The sequence below is a fragment of the Phyllobates terribilis genome, unplaced genomic scaffold (genome assembly GCF_046119375.1).
Source record: "Phyllobates terribilis strain yellow unplaced genomic scaffold, ASM4611937v1 Scaffold_2__4_contigs__length_985480577, whole genome shotgun sequence".
NCBI classification, from domain to species: Eukaryota; Metazoa; Chordata; class Amphibia; order Anura; family Dendrobatidae; genus Phyllobates; species Phyllobates terribilis.
This window is the reverse complement of record NW_027362762.1, coordinates 649,216,819-649,242,984: the sequence shown is the minus strand read 5'-3', so window position 1 is coordinate 649,242,984 and position 26,166 is coordinate 649,216,819. Positions and strand designations below refer to the sequence as shown.

Here is a 26,166-nt window from a genome sequence, read left to right as displayed (position 1 = left end):
TCCCCCGATCAGACACCACATCGGAGGGAACCTCGTGAAGCTCCACAATCTCATTTATGAACACCTGAGCAAGAGTCTTAGGCTATGTGCCTATGATGCAGAAATGCTCCAGATTTTTCCTGAGCGTTTCTGCATCTCCCCTGGCAGAAAAAACGCATGCGGATTGTACATGCGTTTTTCCTGCCAGGAACATGCGGATGAAAAGCGTTCTTCACATGCATTTCCGCATGCGGGTTGACAAGCGCTTTCCAAGCGATTTTAGCCTAACTTGGAAAGTGCTTGTCAACTTGGTCACACTATATAAATCCATGCAAACATGTGAAGAGAAGGAGACCGGAGGCCATCAGAAGGTAAATATAACATTTATTTTTTATTTTATTCTTTTTTTCACAGGTTCTATGGTACCCGGGTCCGGAGGAGAGTCTCCTCTCCTCTAGACCTGGGTACCATCCGCACATTGGAACGCATGGAAGGCGCATCTACATATACAGTGATGCAACCCTGGCCACCAAACACGACAAGAGAGGAGGTCCACAGTTGCCTTACCACCTGGATGCACAGCAAGCAGAGTTATGATGTTCCTTGATTACTTTACGTTGCAGATCAGGTGGTACAAATAACTTTCCTGAAGGGCGTCCCCCTGAGCCTCCAGCACCTCACCCTCCAGTTCAGGAAAAAGAGCCGAAATAACTACCCCTTTCTGTAATATCGGGGCAGGGTTCTCATGGTCACCACCACCAGGGAAGGTACGGGACAAAGCATCAGCCTTGGCGTTTTTGACCCCTGGCGAAAAGTGACAACAAAATTGACCCTAGTAAAAAACAGGGACCATCTGGCTTGCCTAGGGTTGAGACGTTTAGCTGACTGGAGATATGACAGGTTCTTATGGTCAGTAATAACAGTAATAAGATTGACAGCACCCTCCTACCACTGTCGCCATTCCTCGAAAGCCAATTTGATCGCCAAAAGTTCCCTATTACCCATGTCATAATTTCTCTCAGCTGAAGACAATTTTTTAGAAAAGAAGGTGCATGGACACCATTTACCAGGGGACGAACCTGAGACAACATAGCCCCAACCCCGACATCCGAAGCATCAACCTCCACAATAAAGGGTTGAGAAACATCGGGTTGACTGAGAATAGGTGCAATGGCAAAATGATTCTTTAAGGAAGAAAAAGCCTGGAGGGAAGCCTCCGACCAGTTAGAAAAATCAGACCCCCTCTTAGTCATGTCAGTAAGGGGTCTCACGACCACCGAGTAATTTTGCATGAATTCCTGTAAAAATTAGTAAAGCTCAGAAAACGTTGTAGAGCCTTCAGGTCCTCGGGACGTTCCATGTCAAGGACTGCACGGATCTTCTCCGGATCCATCCGAAAACCTGAAGATGACAAGTACCCCAAAAAGGGCACCTCCTGAACAGCAAAAACACATTTTTCTAGTTTGGCATAAAGTTTGTTATCCCTTAATATCTGGAGCACCTAGGTGCTTAACATGCCCCCGATGGGTCTCAAAATCAGGTGAATAAACCAAAATATCGTCCAGATAGACCACCACAAACCTCCAAACCAAATGATGAAAAATATAATTTATGAAATGCTAGAATACCGCAGGTGCATTGGTCAAACCAAAAGGCATAACCAGACTCTCAAAATTACCTTCCGGGGTATTGAACGCTGTCTTCCATTCGTCCCCCTCTCTGATTCTAACCAGATTGTAGGCTCCCTTTAGATCCAACTTGAAGAATACCTTAGCTCCCACAACCTGGCTGAACAAATCAGGAATCAGAGGAAGAGGGTATGGATTGCTGATGGTAATTTGATTTAATTCCCGAAAATCTAAACAGGGACGTAAACCGCTATCTTTTTTCTTCACAAAGAAGAACCTTGCCGCCACGGGCGAAGATGAGGGTCTGATATGTCCCTTCTCCAGACGTTCCGCAATGAAAACCTTCATAGCTTGTCTCTCAGGGCCAGAAAGATTATATAGTCTGGACTCTGGTAGTTTAGCTCCGGGGGTCAGGTTAATAGGACAGTCATAAGCATGATGAGGAGGAAAATCCTGACACCCCTTTTCAGAAAAAACGTCCTCAAAACCAGACAGAAAAGCCGGCAGCATCCCTGTAGAGACAGCAGCAAAAGAAACATTCAGACAGTTCTCATGGCAGTAATCTTCCCATTCGGTAATCTCCCCTGTTTGCCAATCCACCAACGGATAATGTTTAACAAGCCAGGGGATACCTAAAACAATTGGAGTAAGGAGATTTTCCAAAACATAGCAAGGGATGATTTCACAATGAACTGACCCCACCCTCAGTTTTACATTATGTACAATCTGAGTAAATGATTTCAGTGCAAGTGGCGCCGAGTCAATGGCAAAGATGGGAATAGGTTCAGCTAAAGCACAGCAAGCAAGACCATGAGTATTCACAAACTCAGCATCAACCATGCTGACCCTGGCTCCACTGTCAAACACAGATTTTTTTTCTGTTTTGCTCTCTAGCACCACCTCTGCTGTCAGGACAAAGTGGGAACTGCAATTTGGCAACAAATGCACCCCTTGTTTATTCAACTCCAGACTACCGAGAGTTAAACGAGTCTCCTTTTGTTCAGAAACTGAAGGACAGGTCCAAACAAAGTGTCCCTTTTTACCACAAAAAAAACATACGCCTCTTTTCTTGTGAATCTCCAGGGAGATGTATGATGTAGAGACAGTCCCTAACTGCATTTGTTCCTCCACCTCCGCCAGTACTGGTTCACCCCCAGATCGCTCCCTTGGCAAAGGTACACAACCCCGACAAGAAGGCCCCGGAGAAGAAGGTTGCACCTGTCTATCCCGAAGGTGCCTATCCAGACGTATGGCCAAAGACATGGCAGCTTCCAAGGACTGAGGGGTATCATAAACAGCCAAGGCGTCTTTCAATCTTTCAGTAAGCCCCTCACAAAATTGACTTTTAAGGGCTGAGTCATTCCATTTGGAACCCGTTGCCCATCTACGGAATTCCGAACTGTATGTTTCCACTGACCGAATCCCCTGCTGAAGGCGACGTAGCTTAGACTCAGTCAAAGCAACTCGGTCAGGGTCATCATAGATGGGGGCAAGAGCTCCAGAAAAACCCTCCACAGACTGGAGACAAACTGAGTCCTGCAGTAACGAAAACGCCCATGACTGAGGATCTCCTGCAGTAGAGAGATCACAATACCAACCCGTTGCTCCTCATTACTGGAGGAGTAGGGACGAAGTTTGAAGTACAATTTGCATGCCTCCTTAAACACAAAAAACTTGTCCCTACCTCCTGAAAACCTGTTGAGGAGGGCAACCTTGGGTTCAGACTGGTCTACCAGCTCAGACTGGTCTACCAGCTGTAAGGCAGCGCTATTCATCACGCTGGGGGACACTCACTGCATCGGGTCAATTAAAGCACACCAGCCACGTTTTCCAGTATTTCACAATCCAGCAGTTTATTACACTTGATAACTACTTATAACCGAGTCCAACTCAGTGGGTCGCCGACATATTACACATATAATGTCCAAGAGCCTTTCCAGTGACAGATATGTCCACTTGGCTCCAGATACAGCCTTCAGCAAGGTAACAATATAAATGTCCACACCAATCAGTGTTTTTACCTTTGCCGGGTTTTTGCTGCTTCAGGTTTGTTCTGCCACAGCTGAAGCTTAACGGCTTCACAGATGGGGGTCTCCAGCCCTCGTACCTTCAAGGGCTACTGGTATGTTTACACACCTTACATTCAGCCACTGCCTTCCAGGACTCTTGTCTTCCAAGCCTCTTGCCCTCCAAGGCTACTGGGTTTGCTTACACATAAGGATCCAGCCTCTGCCTTTCAGGCTTCACCAGGCTTCACTAAGCCTCACTAGGCCTCACACTCTAACGGTGTCCCACACAGGGAACAGGCCTCACGCCTTTCACACCCTGTCTCAAAACTACCAGGGTTTATATATCTTCCAATGCACACACAGGACCTGTGCTGATGTCACAGTCAAGTGATCAGACCTTCTGTGTGCACAGGACCTGTGCGATGTCACAGTCATGTGACCAGTCACCTGAGGGAGGTACATGGTCAGCCAAAACACATCCTGGACCATTACAGTAATGCCGCAAGCCGCTGCATTACATATCCCCCCCTCTGTTCAAACTTGTGGGGTTGAACACATGCTATACACAATCACCTTATAACCCACAGTTCACACAGAGACCATGTACTTGACAATTGCGCTGCTCAGCCCCTGGAACATTAGTCACTGACATTAACCCATTCCTTAGGGACCTACCATCTGTCATTGTCACTGACTTCGTCAAGTCACCTTTCCGGGTCGTAACCTTGTCAGACCTCCCCCGCTCCCAGCGGTCAGTCATAACCTTGTCAGACCTCCCCTGCTCCCAGCGGTCACTCGTAACCTTGTCAGACCTCCCCCACTCCCAGCGGTCAATACAGCAGGATGACTCACGTCCTGGTATCTAAGGTCCGGTTAGACTCCATACTGTCCTGCACTCTATTGGGTCGTTTGTATGGGCCTCTCAAACCTGAGATACTGGAGGTCTCACTACCTCTAAACCCACGCCCACTACTCTCAGGACATCTTGAAAGGTCCCTAACTTCAGCTGTAGCTGTTCTGTTATTTAGGGGGCCCTTTCTCTGTCTGGTCTCACAATTTCTAGACGGCTGCCATCTTCTGCAGCTCAGATGATGCTGTCTTTCCACTCGCAGTCTAGCGAGATTCAACTGTTCTACCTCTCGCAGGTAGGTCACTCGGTACTCCATCAGCATGCGTATATATGCAAGACTTTCTTCCGTTCTTACAGCGGAGAATGACACCATGCATTCTTCATCTGGTATCCAGTCCTGACGATCACGTGGACTGCTTACTTTCATCACACCAGACTTCTTTACCATCATCTGCATGGTTCGGCCATTTCTCCCAATAAGCTTTCTTACCAGAGCCTGAGGCACCCGGTTGACCTCTTCATGCAGACTTTGAGCTTTTCTCATAAGCTCCAGTTGTCTAACGGCTTGTTCCATCTTCAACCGGAGAAACCGCTTCGTGCGAATACATCGCTAGTGCATGTCACTAAGGATAGCCACCCTCTTCACTGTGACTTCGGTCGTGGACAGGACCAGCAGCTGTTTAGCTTCTGAGGTCGAGTACACCTTACAGGCTCCCACGGCCTTCTTAAACTCTTCATGCACGGACTCACTGGTGCATTCTTCTCTCAAATCCTCGGGTACATCTATGAGGCACTTGTACCGAGAGGTTTCTGTCTCACCAGTAGTCTCCAAATGATCATGTAGCTCAGGTTTCAGGGGCAACTGACTTTCAGCTTCTTCACCCTGTATGCTTCCCCTGAGCTGACTCTCAACTACAAATTCACAAATTTTCGTCTTGACCACTTCCATTTCATATTTATCTTCTGTTAACACTCTCTTAGCTCTCCTCAGGTCCACCTTCTCATGGTATAAAGGAGTAAGTGCAACTTTTTTTCCCTTTTCCTTCTCCAAGGAGGCCTCGTTCACTGAGTAATACTTTGCCAGGTGACTTTTGAGCCCGAAAACTTCTTCCTCTAGCTCAGCTACTCGCCTCTCAGCAGCCCATCTCTGAAGCTCTTCCTGCTTCAACTGCTTCTTTAACAGTAGAGTTCTCTCATACCTCTGTCTCCAATGCGCCCACTCAGCTCTCAACAGCCAGTCTCTCAAGCTCCTCTTGCTTCAAATGGGCTTGTAGCGACTCCTTGAGCTCCTTGATCTCGGCTCCTACATCCATCGAATCATCCGAGCTCGCATTATTCGAGTAGGTATTTGTTTCATACCTCCCATCTCCAGTGGCCAACTCCTGGCCCTGGTCTGTGGCTTCTCCGATAGACTCCTCCATCTTTTTCCGCTCAGCTTCCATCTTGCTGATTCTTTCCTTAAGGCACATCTCTGCCCTCTGGAGATTATCACAGAACGTCTGCAGCTCCTTCACCTGAGCTTCCAGACCTAGGGTCTTTCTGCGGAGATCACCATTTTCATCACGGGTGTCCTGCAGAGTGGTCTCAACCACTTGGCGCATATGCTCTGCATCCGCCTTATCATCCTCTAGTTTTTCTTTAACCCTGAGGAGATCCTCATAGTCTCTCTTAATTTGTTGCAGTTCCCCACTGAGTTCACCATATTCCTTCTTGGATTCACACAGCTCCCAGTTGAACTGTTCTAGGTTTTGTTCACACCCAGAAACTTCATCCCGCAGCGCCTCCTTCTCAAGCTTCAACTGCAAAACCTCCTCCTTGGTTTTGTGGCGGTCCTCCTTAATTTCCTGGAACATTTCCTTCCATTGGTTAATTTCCTCATTGCTTCCCTCCAGGTCTCGCTGTAAGTTCCTCACAACCTGGTATATTTTCTGCCATTCAGACTCCAGGCTACGCTGGTCTGAGGACACATTCTCCAGGTTTTCCCATAGTTGCTGCACATCACTCTGACACTGCTGCCTGATAGGCTCCAGCTCTTGGTCATGACTGGCCACCTCCTCTTTCAGGGCTGTCAGATTCTGATCCTTCTGTCTCAGTACTGTACCGGAAGTTGCTACTGGCAACGTCACCTCCTCTTCTGCCTCTAAAGAAGGATCCACACTTGAAACAAAGGCACACAGTACTACATTTTCTTTTTTTCACTTGCAGCAAAGACTACAGGAGCAACCTTTTTGTGGCCCTTGCACCGTCGACGACGAGAGGGGGACTCTCTCCCCTCGTCTAGCCCCTCCTGACAGACCTCTCTTTCTACTTTCATAGTATCACCGTCAGCTACAGGGTCTGTGTCACTCCCCATGGTTTTGTGGACTAACAGATCACCTCCCACTTTGACGTCAACCCCTTCTACTGGAGCTACCCCGTTATCAACGGTCAAATTGTCATTTTTAGGCGGTACCAACCCACAACCAGTAACAAATTTTGGTTTTCTATACTCCAGGCTCTTATGAAAATCCACCCCCTTTTGAGACCCCGCCCCCTTTTGGACACCCACACCTGTAGGGGGAATTTTACAAAAAAAAATCAACAATAGTCTTAGGACTCAGTTCACAACATCTCTTACCACCTCCCGGGACACTTTGGGACAATACTGGCGCCCCCGGAGAGTTCACAGAATGGTCCACTACCGCCATTCTATACGGTGCCCACAGCTCCTGCCGTTCCTATACAGCCTCCACAGCTGTCGCCGATCACGTGCCTCACCCTACTATCCCTGACTTAAGGCTAAGGGTGGAAGGAGATGAGCACTAGTCCACCTCTGCTAGCACTCTAAAGACAAAAAGGGAAGCAACACAGGGGAATAATAACTTCGCTTTAGAAGAACTCCAACAGGGCACATGGCCTCAAGACTCCAGAGAGGACGTGATGCTGCTTCAGCCAAGCTCCAAGTAGAAATGAGTATAACCAGCGACGCCCACCTAGACACACCAGGTATATATACACCCAGACTAAACGGAGGAAGTCGCTGGGTCTTAAACACAGCTTCCTACCTAAGCAGCTGTCTGCCTTGCCAAATGTGGATATCTCCTGCAAACCACTGCAGGGCGACTGTCTGTCACCTCTGACACACCGTGACATCGGCTGAGAGAAATTATGACGTGGGTAATAGGTAATTGGCATTCGAAAAATGGCGTCATTGGTTGGAGGGGGCTGTTCATCCTATTACTGTTACTGACCATAAGAACCTGTCATATCTCCAGTCAGCTAAACATTTCAACCCTTGGCAAGCCAGATGGTCCCTGTTTTTTACTAGGTTCAATTTTGTTGTCACTTTCCGTCCAGGGGTCAAAAATGTCAAGGTTGATGCTTGGTCCTGGAGCTTCCCTGGTGGTAGTGACCACGAGAACCCTGCCCCAATATTACAGAAAGGGGTAGTGTTACGGGTCCGGGAGGTGGAACCTCTGTGCCGAGGTGCAAGCAGGGACCCAGAGGGGCGTGACTAAGTATCCACCCGAACCGACCCTGGTCGTACGGCAGCAAACGACACCGTGACCAGGTGCTACTCTGGGGACGACCTTGTAAGAGAGCAGGTGGCTCCCACGAGTCAGATGGCTGGGACTGACCGGTATGGCGGATGGACACGGCAAGAAGGCGGAAGTCTCTGGTAGCTGACAGGTGGTCACAGTTCGAGAAAGCAGGGCAAGTAGCAGTCTTTAGGTTTACCAGGAAGGTGGTCACAGCAAGTGATGGCAGGGTCTCCAGGCAGGCAGGCAGGAAACAGGCGGGTGCTCCCAGGTGAGCGGACTGACGGACTCAGTAGGTAACTGGTGGGCGCTCCCAGGTGAGCGGTCTGACGGACACAGCAGATAACAAGCGGGTGCTCCCAGGTGAGCGGTCTGACGGACACAGCAGAAACAGACGGGTGCTCCCAGGTGAGCAGACTGACAGCCAAGGCAGGTAACAGGCAGGTAACAGGTGAGCTCTCCAGGTGAGCAGGCTGGCAGGCTAGGCAGGTAACGGGCAGAAAACAGGCTGGCAGGCAGGACGAGGAGTCAGGCTAGCAGCGGAACCTGAGGGCTGAAGCAAAGATCAGACACAGTGCAAAGAACTTTGCTCGGGCACCTCCATTTTGGAGGAGGTGCCTTATATATGGGAGGTCCTCCGGCAATTGGCCGGGGACTCCTTAGGACGGCGCACGCAGTCTCTTTAAGAGAGGGGGAGCGCGCGCGCGCCCTAAGCACACTGCCGGGGAAGGAGCGCGCGCTGGCAGCAGCAGGGAGGGAAGCGCTGGAGGACGCCGCGCCAGGAGCGGGGAGATGAGAGAGACGGCGTCTCTGCCTAGCAAGGGGCAGAGACGCCGATGCTACAGGTAGTCATTTCGGCACTGTATCCTGAACTGGAGGGTGAGGTGTTGGAGGTTCAGGGGGACGCCCCTGCCTCCTGCCCTTCAGGAAGGTTATTTGTACCATCTAATCTGTGCCGCAAAGTAATTAAGGAACATCATAACTCTGTGCTTGCTGGGCATCCAGGCTGTAAGGCAACCGCGAACCTCTTCTCTCGTCATTTTTGGTGGCCAGGGTTGCATCGGGATGTGATTGAACACGTAGCTGCTTGTTGTGTTTGCGCGCATTCTAAGGTTTTGCATACCCGTCCGTCTGGTACTCTTCTTCCGCTACCTATCCCTAGTAGGCCTTGGACTCACTTGTCCATGGATTTTATTACTGACCTACCGGTTTCTGCAGGCAAAACGGTGGTTTTATATAGTTTCAGTAAAATGGTTCACTTTGTCGCAATACCCGCACTTCCAAATGCCAAGACAGTTGCTCAAGTGTTCATAAATGACATTGTGAAGCTCACGGGGTTCCCTCTGATGTGGTGTCAGATCGAGGGACACAGTTTCCAAGTTCTGAAAGGCATTCTGTTCTCAACTGGGGGTGCAGCTGTGCTTTTCCTCTGCCTTCCACCCTCAGTTGAATGGACAGACCAAGCGTGTCAATTAGAATTTGGAGACCTACCTCAGGTGTTTCGTCTCCGAAAATCAGAAGGATTGAGTAGCCTTCTTACCGCTGGCAGAATTTGTCATTAATAATCATCGTCAAGAATCTACTGGCAGTTCACCGTCCTTCGGTGCGTACGGTTATCACCCACAGGTTGGTACCTTTAGTAGGGGAGCAGCTTCGGGAGTTCCTGAGGAGGAACGGTTTGTTTCGGCACTCTCCTCGGTATGGCAGGGTGTTCTGAGTAATTTAAAGATCATGGGAGACAGGTATAAACGTATGGCTGACAGAAAACGCTTGCCAGGTCCGGGCATGAATGTGAATGACTGTGTGGTTGTCTACCAGGAATATAAGATTGAAAGTTCCTACTTGCTGTCTTTAGTGTTCAGTGGGGATGAGCCTGAGCCTAATGCCAGGGAAAGACAGAGTGATGTACGTGTGCGGTGATTGGTGAAGAACCAATATACGGACGTTAGTGGAGACAGGGTGACACTAGATCAGCCTAGGAGGTCTTCCCTCCCCCCTTTCCCTAGAGTCTGGGATCCCTTTCCCTCTTCCCTTTGTGTTGCACTTAGTCTTTCCCACACCTTGCATGACAGCTGGTTCCCTCTGTGTGAGTATTGTAACCCAGCAAGCACCTCTGATGTCATCATCTGAGGCAGTGTTTCCTAAACCCCGTCCTCATGGCCCCCCAACACATGTTTTCAGGATTTCTATAGTATTTCACAGGTGAGAGAACCTGTTGCAGTTTCTGATGCCTTAATAATAATTCCATCACCTGTGCAATACTAAGGAAATCTAAGGTCAGCTAAGCAGCTCCTGAGTATTCAGGTAGTAGTGCCCACTGCTACCATGTACTTTCCAGGAATCAAATCAAACTTCCCATGTGACTTTGCTTCAGCCAGGTGCTTGATTATCTACTCAGCTATTCATAATGTTATTCAGCATCAAGCTCCTGTTACCAACTCAGTTCTGCAGTTTCTGATGCTTTCCAGACCCTCAATTCTGCTGCATCAAGGTACGTGTCAGCCAACTTGTCTCTGCTATTCCAAGGTGCTGACTACACCCTCAACTATGCTTCTTCAAAGTGTCTGATTGATTAATCAACTCTGTTGTCCCTATGTGCTATCCAAACTTCTGCAACAAGATGCCAGATTGACTACTTGACTCTGCTGTTCCTATGTGCTGCAGTCCTGCAGCAAGTCACCTGATTGCCAACTCAAATCTGCTTCTCCTGTGTTCTATCCAAACACCTGCAGCAAAGTGCCTGATTGCATATTGAATCTGTTGTCCAACATCAAGGTGTTTATAGTACCTCCAGCTCTGCTGATTAATCTGCCATTCTGCATTTCCAGCTCTGCTGGCCCTCAATGTTTCATGTACCGCCCGGTTTTCCTGCCCTGACCTACAGCTTATCAAATCCTGCTCACCAGCCCATAACAAAAATCTTTACTCTGAAAAAAACATACAACATGTTTGAAGGTCAGTCTGACCTCTCGTTCAGGGCAGTTATTAGAAAAAGAACTTTGACTTGGTTTTATATAGAGTGACAGTGCGCCTTGATAACACCTCTTGTTTCATGGTGCACTAGAAAACAACATGAAATCTGTTTATAGTTATAAAGATATTTAATCAGCAAAGGGTTATATGGGATTTAATGTATCAGAAATAGACCATTGTAGCATGTGATTGGCTTCAAAGTCAGCTACAAATGAGGTTGTCTTGCTACATAACCCTCCGCCCTCCCAGGTTATGTACATAAATCTATTTCTATTTTTTTTACTAACGTGATTTTTCTACATAAAAAATGTTTTGGATTATTTACTTAGTGTTGCACATTTATTTTATATAAGTTTGGGATCTACTATTATGAAGTAGGGATTGCAATTAATGGACAATACAGTATGACACGCTGGTGGGTGTGGACCCACTACGCCACGGGTCAGGTTTACACTGGAGGGGCGTGAATAAATGTCTACTGGTTCGTCACTAGATCCCTGATTGTGTGGATAGGCTGGTCCACCAGTAGACATCAGGTACCACAGCAGGGCAGTCCCCGGGACTGCAGCAGCTGACCCATGGGTCAGAGCAGGTGGCAAGGTACCAAGGGGCGAAACAATAGTGTAGTCAGATGGTCCGGGATCGGGGCAGGCAGCTCAGGTTCAGGATACGTAGCCGAGGTCAGGAGCGGAGAGAAGAGACAAGACGAGAAGACAAGCTGGGTCAGTAATTGGAGGAATAAACAACAAAATACCTTGCCAGGAACTAGATGCTAACAGGAACTGGAATCTAAGTTCAGGCACCGGAGTGGAGGGAGGCGCTGCCTAATATAGCACCTGCTGGTTGGTGTTTGGCTGGGGAATCCAAACCCTGCAAGACACAGCAGGGTTAAATTCCTGCAGCATCTGGCCACCCTTCTATAGCTATGTGGAAACAATACAGATGCAGCAGCACTGAGGACTTCTGCACAAGACAAAGTCAGTGACTTGGCCTGACATGAAGAGAAGCAGATAGTGGTGATCACGGTGAGTAAGGCAGCGCTGAGGAGGCATGCGAGTTACCACTGTGGCACTGTAGCTTGCTTTATGATATTCACTGTGCTTAAAGAGAATCTGTCACCAGGTCAAAAGTGTCACTTTTTGCTCTTACTTTATTCCTGCTGCTTTTCTGAGTATTCCAGTTTTTGTTTTTATTAAATCCTCAATACAGATCCAGAGATACGTTCCTCTTTATTTAGTGCTAATTTTTAAAAGCAATATACATAGTGCAACTACTCCACATCACTATATAAGGATAGAAATGGTATGATCACTAATGATCAGTATCGGACTGGCCCAGCAGATCATCGGAGTATCCTCTACACCTTGAGGGGTGTAGTTTCCAGAAGGTGGTCACTTGTGGGAGGGGTTTCTGATATTTTAGCTACTCGTGGGTTCTGCAAATCCGACATGGCATCACTCAGATAGCACTCCTTACATTCCAAGTCCTGTTGTATGTCCAAACACTAAATTTCCCCAACATATTGTATCTGTGTACTCAGGAGAAATTACACAATTAATCTTGTGGTCCATTTTCTCTTGTTACCATTAATAAAATTAGAAATTTTCGACTAAAGCAACATTTGCATGGAAAATAAATGTAAAATTTCACTTTTATATCCCAATGTTATAACATTCTACAAATCACCTGTCATTTCAAAATGCTCACTACAACCTGAGATCAATTCCATGAGTGGTGCAATTTCCAACATGGGTAACTTGTCAGGGTTTCTGCTTTTTTGGCACCTCTCCAAATATGACATGGCATCCACAATCTATTACAGCAAGAATTGCACTCCAAAAGTCAAATGCTGCTGCTTCCCTTCGAAGACCAACTGTGTACCCATAGTTTCAACTGCATGTGGGGTATCTGCTTACTTAGGAGAAAATAGACAGCACAATCTATTGTACAATATCTCCGGTTAACCTTATGAAAATCATTTTCGTAAAAAAATGTTAAAAAATATGGGGCTCTGCAAATTTAACATAGTATCCACAATCTATTCCAGCCAAATTTGTGCAAAAATCAATTGGCGCTCCTTCGCTTCTGAGCCCTGTCGTTTGCCCAAACAGTAGTTTCTGTCCTCAATATATTCACGAGAAATTGCACAATAAATAGTGTGGTCCATTTACACTTTTTACCCTTTTGAAAATTAAAAATTTGGGGCTAGAGCAACATTTTAGCAAAAAAAAAAATGTTTGATTTTCTTTCTTCCAGTTCTCATCAATTCTTGTCTAGTACCTGAAGGGTTAACCAACTTTCTGAGTATAGTTTTAAAGTTTTGTTTGTGTGTTTCCAGAAATATGGGCCCCTCAAAGACACTTCAAAAGTGAAGTGGTCCCTGAAAAAACAGGATTTGCAAATCTATTTTATTAACAGGTCTCTCTCTCTCTCTCTCTCTCTCTCTCTCTCTGTACATAGCAAGAGGCCTGCCAATCATGTGAGGGGGAGAAGCCCACTGGGTGACAATGCTGGACTATTCCAGTCTTTCCCTATAGTCCCTGGCCCTCTTTTTGAATTATGGCTGCAATCCAGCATGAATTGCATTGTAAAAGGTGAAATACGCACTGACATCAACAGCATAAACTGACAAGCCACTGGTCAATATATGCTGCCTCTATTTTATCATTATATTTCTTACAATCTCACACAGATTGCTGCTACCATAATGATCTCCTGGCTTCAGAATTCAGCAAATGCTAAAGTTCTAACACCTTCCCATGACCCTGAAATCCAAATATCTGGACAAACTACTGAGAAGTTTATACTCAGGAAAATTCATCTTCCTTTTAACTAGATAAAGGAGAACATAGATTACTTAGAAACGGAGATTACTTAATTCCTTTATTTTTTATTGACAGGAAGCTCTTAGGTACTCTGATTCTTATGTGTTTATAGACAAGTGAAAATACCGTAATTTAACCCACATCTACTCCGAAGTAGAAAGGAGAAGTACATGTTTAAGACTTAAAGGGAATTTGTCAGCAGGTTTTGCCATCTAATCTGAGAGCTGCATAATGTAGGGGCAAAGACCCTGACACCAGCGATGTATCACTTGGCTGCTTGCTGTAGTTTTGCTAAAATCACTGTTTTCTCAGCTGGAGATTATCACTAGAGGACTAGTACACCTGCTGTAGTCAAGCATATTCATCAGCCCTGTATAACTCCGCCCCCACCAGTGATTGGCAGCTTTCTGCCTATGTACAGTGTACACAGAAAGCTGCCAATCAGTGGTGAGGGTGTGGTTATACAGAGATCAGCATTCAGAGAACTGGTAGATCTGCAGCAGATAAAACAGTGATTTTTCTCAAAAATGCAACAATTAGCCCAGTAAGTGTTACATCACTGTAATCAGGGTCTCTGACCCTACATCATGCTGCTTTCAGATGGGATAGCAAAAACCTGGTTTCCCTTTAATTCTCTTTAACCACTTCGCGCCAAAGCCTGTTTTCGCCTTCGTGACCAGGCCAATTTTTTTCAATTCTGACCACTGTCACTTTATGAAGTAATTACTCTGGAACGCTTCAACGGATCCCCCTGATTCTGAGATTGTTTTTTCGTGACATATTGTACTTCATGTTAGTGGTAAAATTTCTTCAATATCACTTGCATTTATTTGTGAAAAAAATCAGAAATTTGGCAAAAATTTTGAAAATTTTGCAATTTTCAAACTTTGAATTTTTATGCCCTTAAGTCAGAGAGATATGTCACACAAAATAGTTAATAAATAACATTTCCCACATGTCTACTTTACATCAGCACAATTTTGGAACCAACATTTTTTTTTGTTAGGAAGTTCTAAGGGTTAAAAGTTGACCAGCGATTTTTAATTTTTCCAACAAAATTTACAAAAACATTTTTTTTAGGGACCACATCTTATTTGAAGTGACTTTGAGGGGCCTTTATGACAGAAAATACGCAAAAGTGACATCATTCTAAAAACTTCACCCCTCAAGGTGCTCAAAAGCACATTCAAGAAGTTTATTAACCCTTCAGGTGCTTCACGGGAATTTTTGGAATATGGAAGAAAACAATGAACATTTAACTTTTTTTCACAAAAATGTTACTTTAGACACAATTTTTTTATTTTCACAAGGGTAACAGGAAAAAATGGAATACACAATTTGTAGTGCAATTTCTCCTGAGCACACTGATACCCCATATGTGAGGGAAAACCACTGTTTGGGCGCACGGCAGGGTTCGGAAGGGAAGGAGCGCCATTAGACTTTTTGAATGTAAAACTTGTTTGAATAATTAGCGGACGCCATGTTGCATTTGGGGAGCTCCTGATGTGCCTAAACAGTGGAAACCCCCCACAAGTGACACCATTTTAGAAACTAGACCCTTTAGGGAACTTATCTAGATGTGTGGTGAGCACCTTGCACCCTCAGGTGCTTCACAGAAGTTTATAATATTGAGGCGTAAAAATAAAATTTTCACATTTTTCCCACAAAAATGTTTTTCATCCCCTAATTTTGCATTATCATAAGGGTAACAGGAGAAATTGCACCATGAAATTTGTTGTGCAATTGCTCCGGAGTATGCCGATACACCATATGTGGGGGAAAACCACTGTTTGGGCGCACTGCAGGGTTCGGAAGGGAAGGAGCGCCATTTGACTTTTTGAATGTAAAATTTGTTTGAATAATTAGCGGACGCCATGTCGCATTTGGGGAGCCCCTGATGTGCCTAAACAGTGGAAACCCCCCACTAGTGACACCATTTTGGAAACTAGACCCCTTAGGGAACTTATCTAGATGTGTGGTGAGCACCTTGCACCCCCAGGTGCTTCACAGTAGTTTATAATATTGAGCCGTAAAAATAACATTTTCACATTTTTCCCACAAAAACATTTTTCATCCCTTAATTTTGCATTATCATAAGGGTAACAGGAGAAATTGCACCATGAAATTTGTTGTGCAATTTCTCATTACAGGGAATCTTCAGTCATGGGTTCCGTCTGAATCATGTATTTCAGAGATTTACACGGAAACTCTGGTGTAAGTGCTCAGCGCAGAGCCATACTGCGATCTTTGTGAGACATAATAAACAAATCAGTAGCAGGTGAAGAATTGGTTTCATTTATTTTATTTTTTTTTTACGCTGTTCCTCGTATGGTATAACTGATAAGATTACTTTATTCTTCGGATTGGTGCGATTACAGCGATACCATATTTACATGGGGTTTTTATGATTGACAGCTGTCACACACTAAAAGACGCTTTTTTTTGCAAAATCTAGTTTTTGCATCGCCATATTTTGAGAGCTACAATTTTTCCATATTTCGGCCGACAGAGTCATGCGAGGGCTTGTTTTTTGCAGGACGAGTTGACGTTTTTATTGGTACCATTTTTGGGTACATGACATTTTTTGATCACTTTCTATTCCGTTTTTTGGGAGGTAAAATGAACAAAAAACAACAATTCAGGAATTGTTTTTCGAGGTTTTTTTTATGCCATTCTGCGTGTGATAAAAGTGATAGCATTATTCTTCAGGTCAGTACGTTCACAGCGATACTACACTTACCGTATATTTTTTTTTTTATGTTTTACACAAAACAATTTTAGAGAAAAAATATATTTTTTATATCGCTTTATTCTGAGAGCTATAACTTTTCTATTTTTGGCTGATGGAGCTGTATGGCGGCTTTTTTTTGCGGAACAAGATGACGTTTTCAGCGGTACCATTTTTATTTCCATTTTGCTTTTTGACCGCATTTTATTCCACTTTTTGTTTGGCAATATGATGAAAAAGCATAGTTTTTTGCTCCGTTTTTTATTTTTTTTTTACGGTGTGCACAGAAGGAGTTAGTGTAACAGTTTTATAGATCGGGTTGTTTCAGACGCGGTGATACCAAATATGTGTACTTTTTTTGTTTTTGCATAAATATACGGATTTATTGGTTTAATATTTTATTTATTTATTTATTTTTATTTTGTGATTTTTTTTTAACAGTTTGAAAACATTTTTTAGACTTTTTTTTACATTTTTACTTAGTCCTGTATGGGACATTAATTTTTATTGTTCTAATCACTGTTCTCATGCAATGCAATAGACATGTATTGCATTGCATGAGAGCTCTGCTGACAGTTTTACACTGTCATTATCTCCTGGTAGACTCAGCTGCAGGCTGAATCTAGCAGGACACCGTACACGGCAGACCCGGAGGCGGTCATGTGACCTCCGGCTGCCATGACAATGGCAGGTCCTGTCAGACATCAGGGGGCCGTCGGAGAGGTAAGTGGACGACTCCCTCTCCTCTCACTATCTTCTAAATGCCACGATCACTATAGATTGCGGCATATAGAAGATAGCAAAGGGTTAACATCATTGGGACCTGATCCAAACAGGTCCCGATGATGTCCCCTGTCAGAGCTGTCGCTCTGCACTGCACCCGCAGTGCTTGCAGGACCCTGGGGGTCGGCACTGCACAGAGCCCAGCAAGCACCGACGTTTATGTACAGTGGGCGGTCAGGAAGCGGTTAATCATGAAATGAAGTAATACTGCATGAAATACATGTTTTTTTGTTGGCATTCTGCTACTCCTAATGTGCTGTGGAGCCTTATTTAACCCCTTAATGACCGCAGTAACGCATTTTCACAGCGGTCATTAAGGGTACTTATTCCTCAGAGCCGTGAAAATGTGACGCTGAGGAATAAATAAATAGCGCCGCCCAGTAGCGGCGATTCCTGCTGGTGTCAGCTGTGTGTGACAGCTGACACCCTGCAGTATCGGCCCTGGCCAGTCTCTATGCCAATTGGGGCTGATTAACCCCTTAAATATCGCTCTCAATCCTGACAGCGGTATTTAAGTTGTTACAATGGGGTCTTGTGACCCCCTTAGTAACCATCGGACCCCCGCAATGAGAATAGTCGGTCCCGGTGGTTACCAATAAGCTGCATCTCACAGGCAGTCAGTGAGTCAGACATCAAGGAAAAAGAAAAAGAAAAAAAGGCGGTTTGGAAGGAGCACCAAATAGCTAGGATGAGGCAAATAAGTGGGATTAAAAAATTTTATTTATTAATCACAACGCGTTTCGGCAGGAAAAAAAAAAAACGCCTTCATCAAGTGATCATACATGACTCACTGACAGGTCTCATACACTGCAGGACAGAATTACTGCAGTGTATCAGATCAGCAATAAAAGTGACAATCACACATGTCCCACAGTGGGACTTAGTGAAAAAGTAAAAATGTTAAATAAAATATGTAAAAAAGTAAAAAAACACACAAAAAGTTCACACAAATCACTAAAATCCGTTTCGCCGCTCAAAACGCAGCGTTTGTGATAAAACAAAAATAAACGAAAAAATGTACACATAATTGGCATCGTCACACCCGGAACGACCCGCTCTATATAACTGTTGCATTATTTAGTCCATTTGGTGAATGGCATAAAACAAAAATAAAAAACACGCCGAAAATTACGCTTTTTCATCATACTGACTCACAAAAAAGTGAATAAAAAGGGATCAAAAAGTCGCACGTGTAAAAAAATTACGTTATATAAATAAGAATGCCAAACCATCCCACAAAAAACAAAATTCGGCAAAAAAATTAAAAAGTTACAGCTCTCAGAATGTCACGATGCAAAATCAAGTTCTTTTTTGTAAAATACTGTTTTTAGTCTGTAAAAATGGTTAAGCATAAAAAAAAATATATAAATCTGGTATCGCTGTAAACGTACCGACTCGGCAGACAAATCAGTCATCACTTTTACCGCACGGCCAACGGCGCAAAAAATAATAACTGAATTGCTGGTTTTTGTTCATTCGGTCTCTGAAAAATCTGAATAAACAGCGAAATTTACTATGTTCCCCAAAATAGTGCCAAAAAAATCTGCAACTTGTCCCGCAAAAAATAAGCCATCATACAGCTCTGTACACCAAAAAATAAAAAAGTTACAGCTCTCAGAATATAGCGACGAAAATAACTACTTTTATAATAAAGAGCATTTTTACTGTGTGATCGCAACAAAACCTAAAATAGACCCATATAAATCTGGCATTGCTGTAATCACATCGATCCAAAGAATAAATCCGCCTTATCACTTATACCGGACGGAGAACCGTGAAAAAACAAAAATAAGAACTATTCTGGTACTGCTATTTCTTCATTCTGTCTCCAAAAAAATCGGAATAAGGCTCAACTCATGTTTAGCCTGCGCTCTCTGCTGAGCACTTACGTTGGGGTTTCCGCGTAAATTCACCAAAAAAGCAATTCAGACAATAAACCCAGATGGAGCCACTCACTTATGAGGCCGATGGAGTCCCTTTGGACTGGTCTCTGTTCCGGCAGCGTACCATCATTTTAGGCTTTTAGTATAGAAGTCCACAGATCTGTGCATGCCTAAAAAGATGGAGACCACCGGAGCAGACGCTAAACGGACTCTAAAGTGTCTCCATCTGCCTCTTTGTGGTGGGTGGCTCCGTTGGGAGTTTTGTCTGAATCACATTTTTGTGGGATTTACACGGAAACCCCCACGTAAGTGTTCAGCGTAGAACACAAGAATGTGATCCAGCCTTATTCTGGAAGCAATCGAAAATTATGTACCCCAAAATGTTACCAATAAAACCCCTAGTTTATCCCACACAAAACCAGCCCCCTCTCAGGTCTGTCATCTGTTAGTGGGACTATAGGGGGTCCACATTACTGGTAGAACAAAGACTCTGGAAAAGCGACATGGCTCCCGCCCCCTCAAATAAAATCCAGTGAATTCTGCCCCTCCTTCTGAGCCCCACTGTGCCAAAACCGCAGTTAGCAGCCATTTGTTTGGCATTATTGTAGCGGAGAGAGCACTTAATTTACGGGGGGGGTGTCACCAGGAGAAATGTATGGGGGCACAATGTATGGGCACTAAACTGGCAGAAAAATAAAGCCTGGTGTGGATGTTACATAATAGTCACTGCAGCAGTAGATTAATTCATTGAGATGTGCAATTTCTACAATGGGGTCACTTTTGAGTCTTTTCTGCTGTTCTGGCACCTTACGGGCTCCGCAAATGTCACCCACAAACTATTCTACCAAAATCTATGCTCCAAAAGCCAAATAGTGCTTCTTCCTTCTCAGCCCTGACCTGTGGCCTAACAGTAATTTCTGATGACATATGGGGCACCGTCACGTTCAGGAGAAATAGCATAACAAATTATTGGGTCCGTTTTCTTCTATTATCCATTGCAAAAATTACAAATTTGGGGCTAAATCTACATTTTCGTGAAAAAAATATGAAAATTTTCAGTATAACCACCTCATGTTATCAAATTCTGTGTAGTACCTGTGGGTTCAAAATGCTCACTATACCCCTGGATAAAATCCTTGAGGGCTGTAGTTTCCAAAATGGGGTAACTTGTCAGGGTTTTCCACTGTTTAGTTACTTCAGGGGCTCTCCAAACGCGACATGACCAGCAGACCATTCCATCAAAGTCTGCGTTCCAAACGTCACTGCTTCCTTTCCAAGCCCTGTCGTGTGCCCAAACAATAGTTTTCCCCTACATATAGGGTATGTCCATACTCAGGAGCAATTGCACAACAAATTTTGGGGTCCATTTTCTGCTGTTACCCTTGTGAAAATAAAAAGAAAATTTTTGTGGAAAAAAAAGTGATTTCTTAATTCCACGGCTATACGTTATAAACTTCTGTGAAACTTTCTGAATCCTGCCGTGCACCCAAACAGTGGTTTTCCCCCACATATAGGGTATCTGCTTACTCAGGAGGAATTGCACAACAAATTTTGTGGTTCATTTTCTCTCGTTACCCTTGTAAAAATAAAAAAATTGGGTCTGAATTAAACATTTTGTGAAAAAAAGTTAAATGTTCATTTTTTCCTTCCATGTTGCTTCAGTTCCTGTGAAACACGTGAAGGGTTCATAAACTTCTTGAATGTGGTTTTGAGCACCTTGAGGAGTGCAGTTTTTTGAATGGTGTCACTTTGGGGTATTTTCTGTCATATAGACCCCTCAAAGTCACTTCAAATGTGATGTGGTCCTTAAAAAAATGGTTTTGTAAATTTTGTTGGAAAAATGAGAAATAGCTGGTCAACTTTTAACCCTTCTAACTTCTGAACAAAAAAAAATTGGGGTTCCAAAATGGTTCCAAAATTGATCTGATGTAAAGTAGAAATGTGGTAAATGTTATTTATTAACTACTTTGTGTGACATATCTCTCTGATTTAAGGGCATGGAAATTCAAAGTTTGAAAATTGCAACATTTTCAACATTTTTGCCAAATTTCCATTTTTTTCACAAGTAAACGCAAGTCTTATCGAAGAAATTTTATCACTATCATGAAGTACAATATGTCACGAAAAAACAATCTCAGAATCAGGGGGATCCGTTGAAGTGTTCCAGAGTAATTACCTTATAAAGTGACAGTGGTCAGAATTGTATAAATTGGCCTGGTCATTAAGTACATAATTGGCTCCGTCCTTAAGGGGTTAACTTGATTTTATCTATCCTCTTGTAACCCTCGTTCCCTCCTCCATAGACCCATAAGGCATGTTCACACATGGCCTTTTTGCTATGTTTTTTTCTCAGCGTTTTACAGCATCAGCATAATCAATGTGATTTCTAAAATCTCATGCACACAATGTTTTTTTTTCCACGAGCCCTGCTGCGTTTTTGCCAAAATGCAACAAGTCAATTCTCTCAGTGTTTTTGCAGTGCTTTTCACCCATTTGAATGAATAAAAAACCGAAATAAAAACGCTGGAAAAAAACATCCATATAAATACATTTTGTTTGCAGCGCTTTTCCTGCATACCCTCTGGTTTTTGGTGCAGAAAAAAAAACACTACAAAACATGACGAACATACCCTTATATGGTTTCTACAGCATTTGCTTCTGACTATGATAACAAAGAAAGATTTGACATTATCATGACATTAGAACCAAATAATTGAAAAAGACCATATTTTTACACAAGGTCACACATTTAGGGGAAAAAAAGGATATTTTGACTTGAAAATGTGTGAATCTTTAAGCCTAATTTACCAGTAAAAGTCTCTTAAAATTGCTAAGAGGAAATATTAAACCTGGAAAATCAGATCACCCAGTTCAAATCAGTCCTATTACCTTGTCACATACGTAGGCCTCATTCACACGTCCAATTTTTGCACATGAGTGCTATCTCTGGCTTTCACGGATACTACTCATACCCATGATATTCTATGGGACTATTCACATGTCCGATTTCTTTCCTCGAGCCAAGTATCTGCGAGAAATATGGGAGACATGTCCGATTTTGATCAGAGGGTCGCTTCAAAATTAGCAATACAAGCCAATGGGTCAATGAAAAAAAATCGGACCACACTCAGATGACATCCAAGTGCGGTCCAATTTTCACAGGCTCTCTGAATGGAGAAGGTGGAGAAATTGTTTGTTTTTTTTTATATCCATGTACGAGAAGATTGTATGACACTCTGATCAAACTCTGATCAAACTAATTGGTCCGATATTCTCGTATGTAAAAAAAAAAATCGCATGTGTGAATGAGGTCTTACATGGATATGCTTTAGTCTTGTCTTATCTGCTGCTGCCACAATAACATTCAGTTGGCATGCTGACTGCTGGATTGGCTGGCCTTGTTTTTTTCATCTCTTGTATACCTTACCTGGTATATCATAGTAACCTTTATGTCTGGCAATGCCGACAGCAAGAATGTCTCTTATTATTATTATTTATTAATTTAGGTAGGTTCACTACCTAGTAAGGTTATCCAGATAATTAACCACTGGACTGGCTAAAAGCGCTTAATCCTTGGGCCATCCCTCGAATTTGAGGGTAGTGTAAAGGGTCCATTTAACGCCATCGGCATTGCACTAATTCTCATGTATTCGTCTTATGCTCTCAACAACTGCTCCCCTAACAAGTGCTGTCATATTGAGAACAGCAAATTCAACTAAACTTTTACTACTGACTTTTACCGCCATTATGCCACAAACTTAACTTGAATTTTCAGGCTTGATATTCCAAGTTAGTGATTTCTTGTGTAACCTTTATTCCATCGGTTTACAAGATATATGAGAAACATTTACAGTACTTTGCAAAAGTGTTAGGCAGATATGGGAAAAATGCTGCAAAGTTAGTATGCTTTCAAAAATAAAAGCTATTAGTTTATTTTTTATTAATTAATTATAATTAAATCATATTAATATTTGATGTGATCATTCTTTGTCTTAAAACAGTGTTAGAGCATGGATTCCTCTAGCTACACAGTTTTTGAAGGAGGGAGGATGTTCCAAACATCTTGGAGAACCCACCACAGACCTTCTGTCTCTTTAAGCAATACCAGAAAGACTCTATTATGCATCATCTGCATCATCAGTGCTCAAAATTGCCCTTTGCTTCGAGTCCTCAATCCTGAAAAGTACAGTAACATACTTATCTATCGTTCAATACCAACAGGAAGGTGTCTTACTCCAAATTTATTCTGCAGTAGGAGGAGCCCAAATATACAGCCAATATCATTAAGAAGTATCTTCAGCATAAACAAAAGGAAGGAGTCCTAGAAGTGATTATATGGCCCAAACAGAGCTGTGATCTCAACATCATTAACATAGTCTGGGATTACATGAAGAGACAGAAGGATTTACGCAAGCCAATATCCACAGAAGATCTATGGTCAGTTCTCCAAGATGTTTGGAACATACTCCCTGCCAAGTTCCTTCAAAAACTGTGCAAAAAAGTTTATATAGAAGAATTGATGCCTTGATGCTGTTTTGAAGGCAAAGGGTGGTCGCAGCAAATATTCATTTAAATTTAGATTTTTATTTTGTTCATTCACTTTGCAATTGAATTGATAAAAATAAACCATTAACATTTATATTCTTGAAAGCATTCTTACTTTGCAGCATTTTTATCTACTCCTGCCTTCAACAATGTACTGTAAAAACATTAAAAAAATGGCAAATTCATAGTGTCTAAAATAAGAAAAAATAACAACTATGTCTCCTTCTAGTCAGAGGATGATATACTCCTTTGTGATGATCTCCTAAGGTTAAAGGATGAGCATTCAGGACGCTTTAAGCTTTGGTTTACCGTGGATAGTGCTCCAGAAGGCAAGTACAGTGTGATAAAACATTAATCAAACTAAAGGCAAATTAACACAGTATGAGGACGACAATCAATAGTACAATTATTCTGTGTCCATACAGTTTGAATATTGTCAAACGTACATTTTGTTTACAAGTGGAGATATGCTGCTAGCAATGATTTCTAGGCCCATTTAAAAGATGCAATCAACCAACAAAAGGCTGAACATTCATTGCTGCAAAAACACATCATATTACGGTTCTACCATTGATTGCATGTTTCTTTGAAAAAGTAAAGCAGAAATTTGTTACTATCTTTAAGTCCTGCAGTTTTATTTTTGCCTTAGTTTTGTTTATATTTTTTAATGTGGTTTACTATCTACTATTTCTACTTATTTATCAGACCATTTAGTTGAATCATTTTTTGTAAGTTTCAGTTTTCTATTCATTGTACTGTACTTTACCCAATATCGAATATTCAATTAGTTCACTTTACATTTTCTTCACAAATCAATTTTAGACTGACAATTTATTCTGAAATCCAAAATATTTATGACTATGAAAGGACCCTCCAAGCATAGTCTGATAAAACCTTATCCTGTCCATTTTCTAACTTTCCTTTTCTGTTTCTGTTCTCATGTTAAGACTGGGAATACAGCGAGGGTTTGATTGACTTGAAGATGATCCAAGAGCATCTACCACCACCTGCTGAGGACGTCATCATTTTAATGTGTGGTCCTCCTGCCATGATAAAACTGGCTTGTAGGCCAAATTTAAACATCTTAGGATATCATAGAAATATGTGTTATGTTTTCTAATTATAACAAGATACCCCAAAAAGTCAAACAACATTTTCTAACTCCTAACAAAATAGGAGGAACAAGTTAAGACTATTTTATGTCAGAAAGTGTTTATAATTATTTTCGCTTTAACTTTAAAGGCTTTTCTATATGCAGTTTTTTTCCTATATTTTTAACTTATTTTATGTATTTTTCAATGGTAAATACTTTTAAATGCTGAACAGTCAGGAAAAATTATCTACCAGATGAGTCAAATGGTTAAGGAGAAATATTTTTAAGTACTGACATGAAACATTACTAAGTATGAAGAAATCCTGCATAGAAAAGGAAATAGCAAAGTAAAAAAATATTTGTTTTGATCACCTTGCTTTTTAAAGTACAGTACATTATATCTCATGTAATAGGATATTACCTAATGTTGCCTAACATTTCTTTCTGGCCATCTGAGAAATGCTGAGGTCTCATTGGACACTATGACATAATTTTTGTTCTTCTTGCTGATACTTTAATGACCTTGGCCCGTTAGGTATTTTGGCTTATTGTTGGTGACAAACCATCTCCTGTGAAATGTTTCAATTTATAGTTATTAAATCATACCCTTGTGCCATTTGTACTGTTTGTCTTTTTGAGCTCAATCTACACTGTGTGCAGAATTATTAGGCAAGTTGTATTTGAGGATTATTTTTATTATTGATCAACAGCTATGTTCTCAATCAACCCAAAAGACTCATAAATATCCAACCTTAATATTTTTGGAAGTTGGAGTGGGTTTTTTTTAGATTTGGCTATCTTAGGAGGATATCTGTTTGTGAAGGTAACTATTACTGTGCATAATTATTAGGCAACTTAATAAAAACCAAATATAATCCCATCTCACTTGTTTATTTTCACCAGGTAAACCAATATCAGTGCACAAAATGTAGAAATAAACATTTCTGACATGCAAAAACAAAAAAATTAGTGATCAATATAGCCACCTTTCTTTATGATGACACTCAACAGCCTTCCATCCATAGATTCCGTCAGTTGCTTGATCTGTTTTCGATCAACATTGCGTGCAGCAGCCACCACAGCCTCCCAGACACTGTTCCGAGAGGTGTACTGTTTTCCCTCCCCGTACATCTCACATTTTATGATGGACCACAGGTTCTCTATGGGGTTCAGATCAGGTGAACAACGGGGCCAAGTCATTATTTTTTCTTCTTTTAGACCTTTACTGGCCAGCCACGCTGTGGAGTAGTTGGATGCATGTGATGGAGCATTGTCCTGCATGAAAATCATGATTTTCTTGAACGATGCCGACTTCTTCCTGTACCACTGCTTGAAGAAGTTGTCTTCCAGAA

At 42.7% G+C, this 26,166-nt stretch overlaps 1 protein-coding gene across 1 annotated transcript in view; it reads left to right on the top strand.

The window, feature by feature from the left end:
- CYB5R1 (cytochrome b5 reductase 1) overlaps window positions 1-25,822 on the top strand; it is a 150,222-nt gene extending 124,400 nt beyond the window's left edge. Inside the window, exons 8-9 of the mRNA XM_073669141.1 lie at window positions 23,951-24,050; window positions 24,669-25,822. Of these exons, the coding sequence (XP_073525242.1) occupies window positions 23,951-24,050; window positions 24,669-24,841 (273 nt within the window). The 3' untranslated portion in view covers window positions 24,842-25,822. The remainder of the gene's footprint in view (window positions 1-23,950; window positions 24,051-24,668) is intronic.
- The last annotated feature ends 344 nt before the right edge of the window (window positions 25,823-26,166 follow it).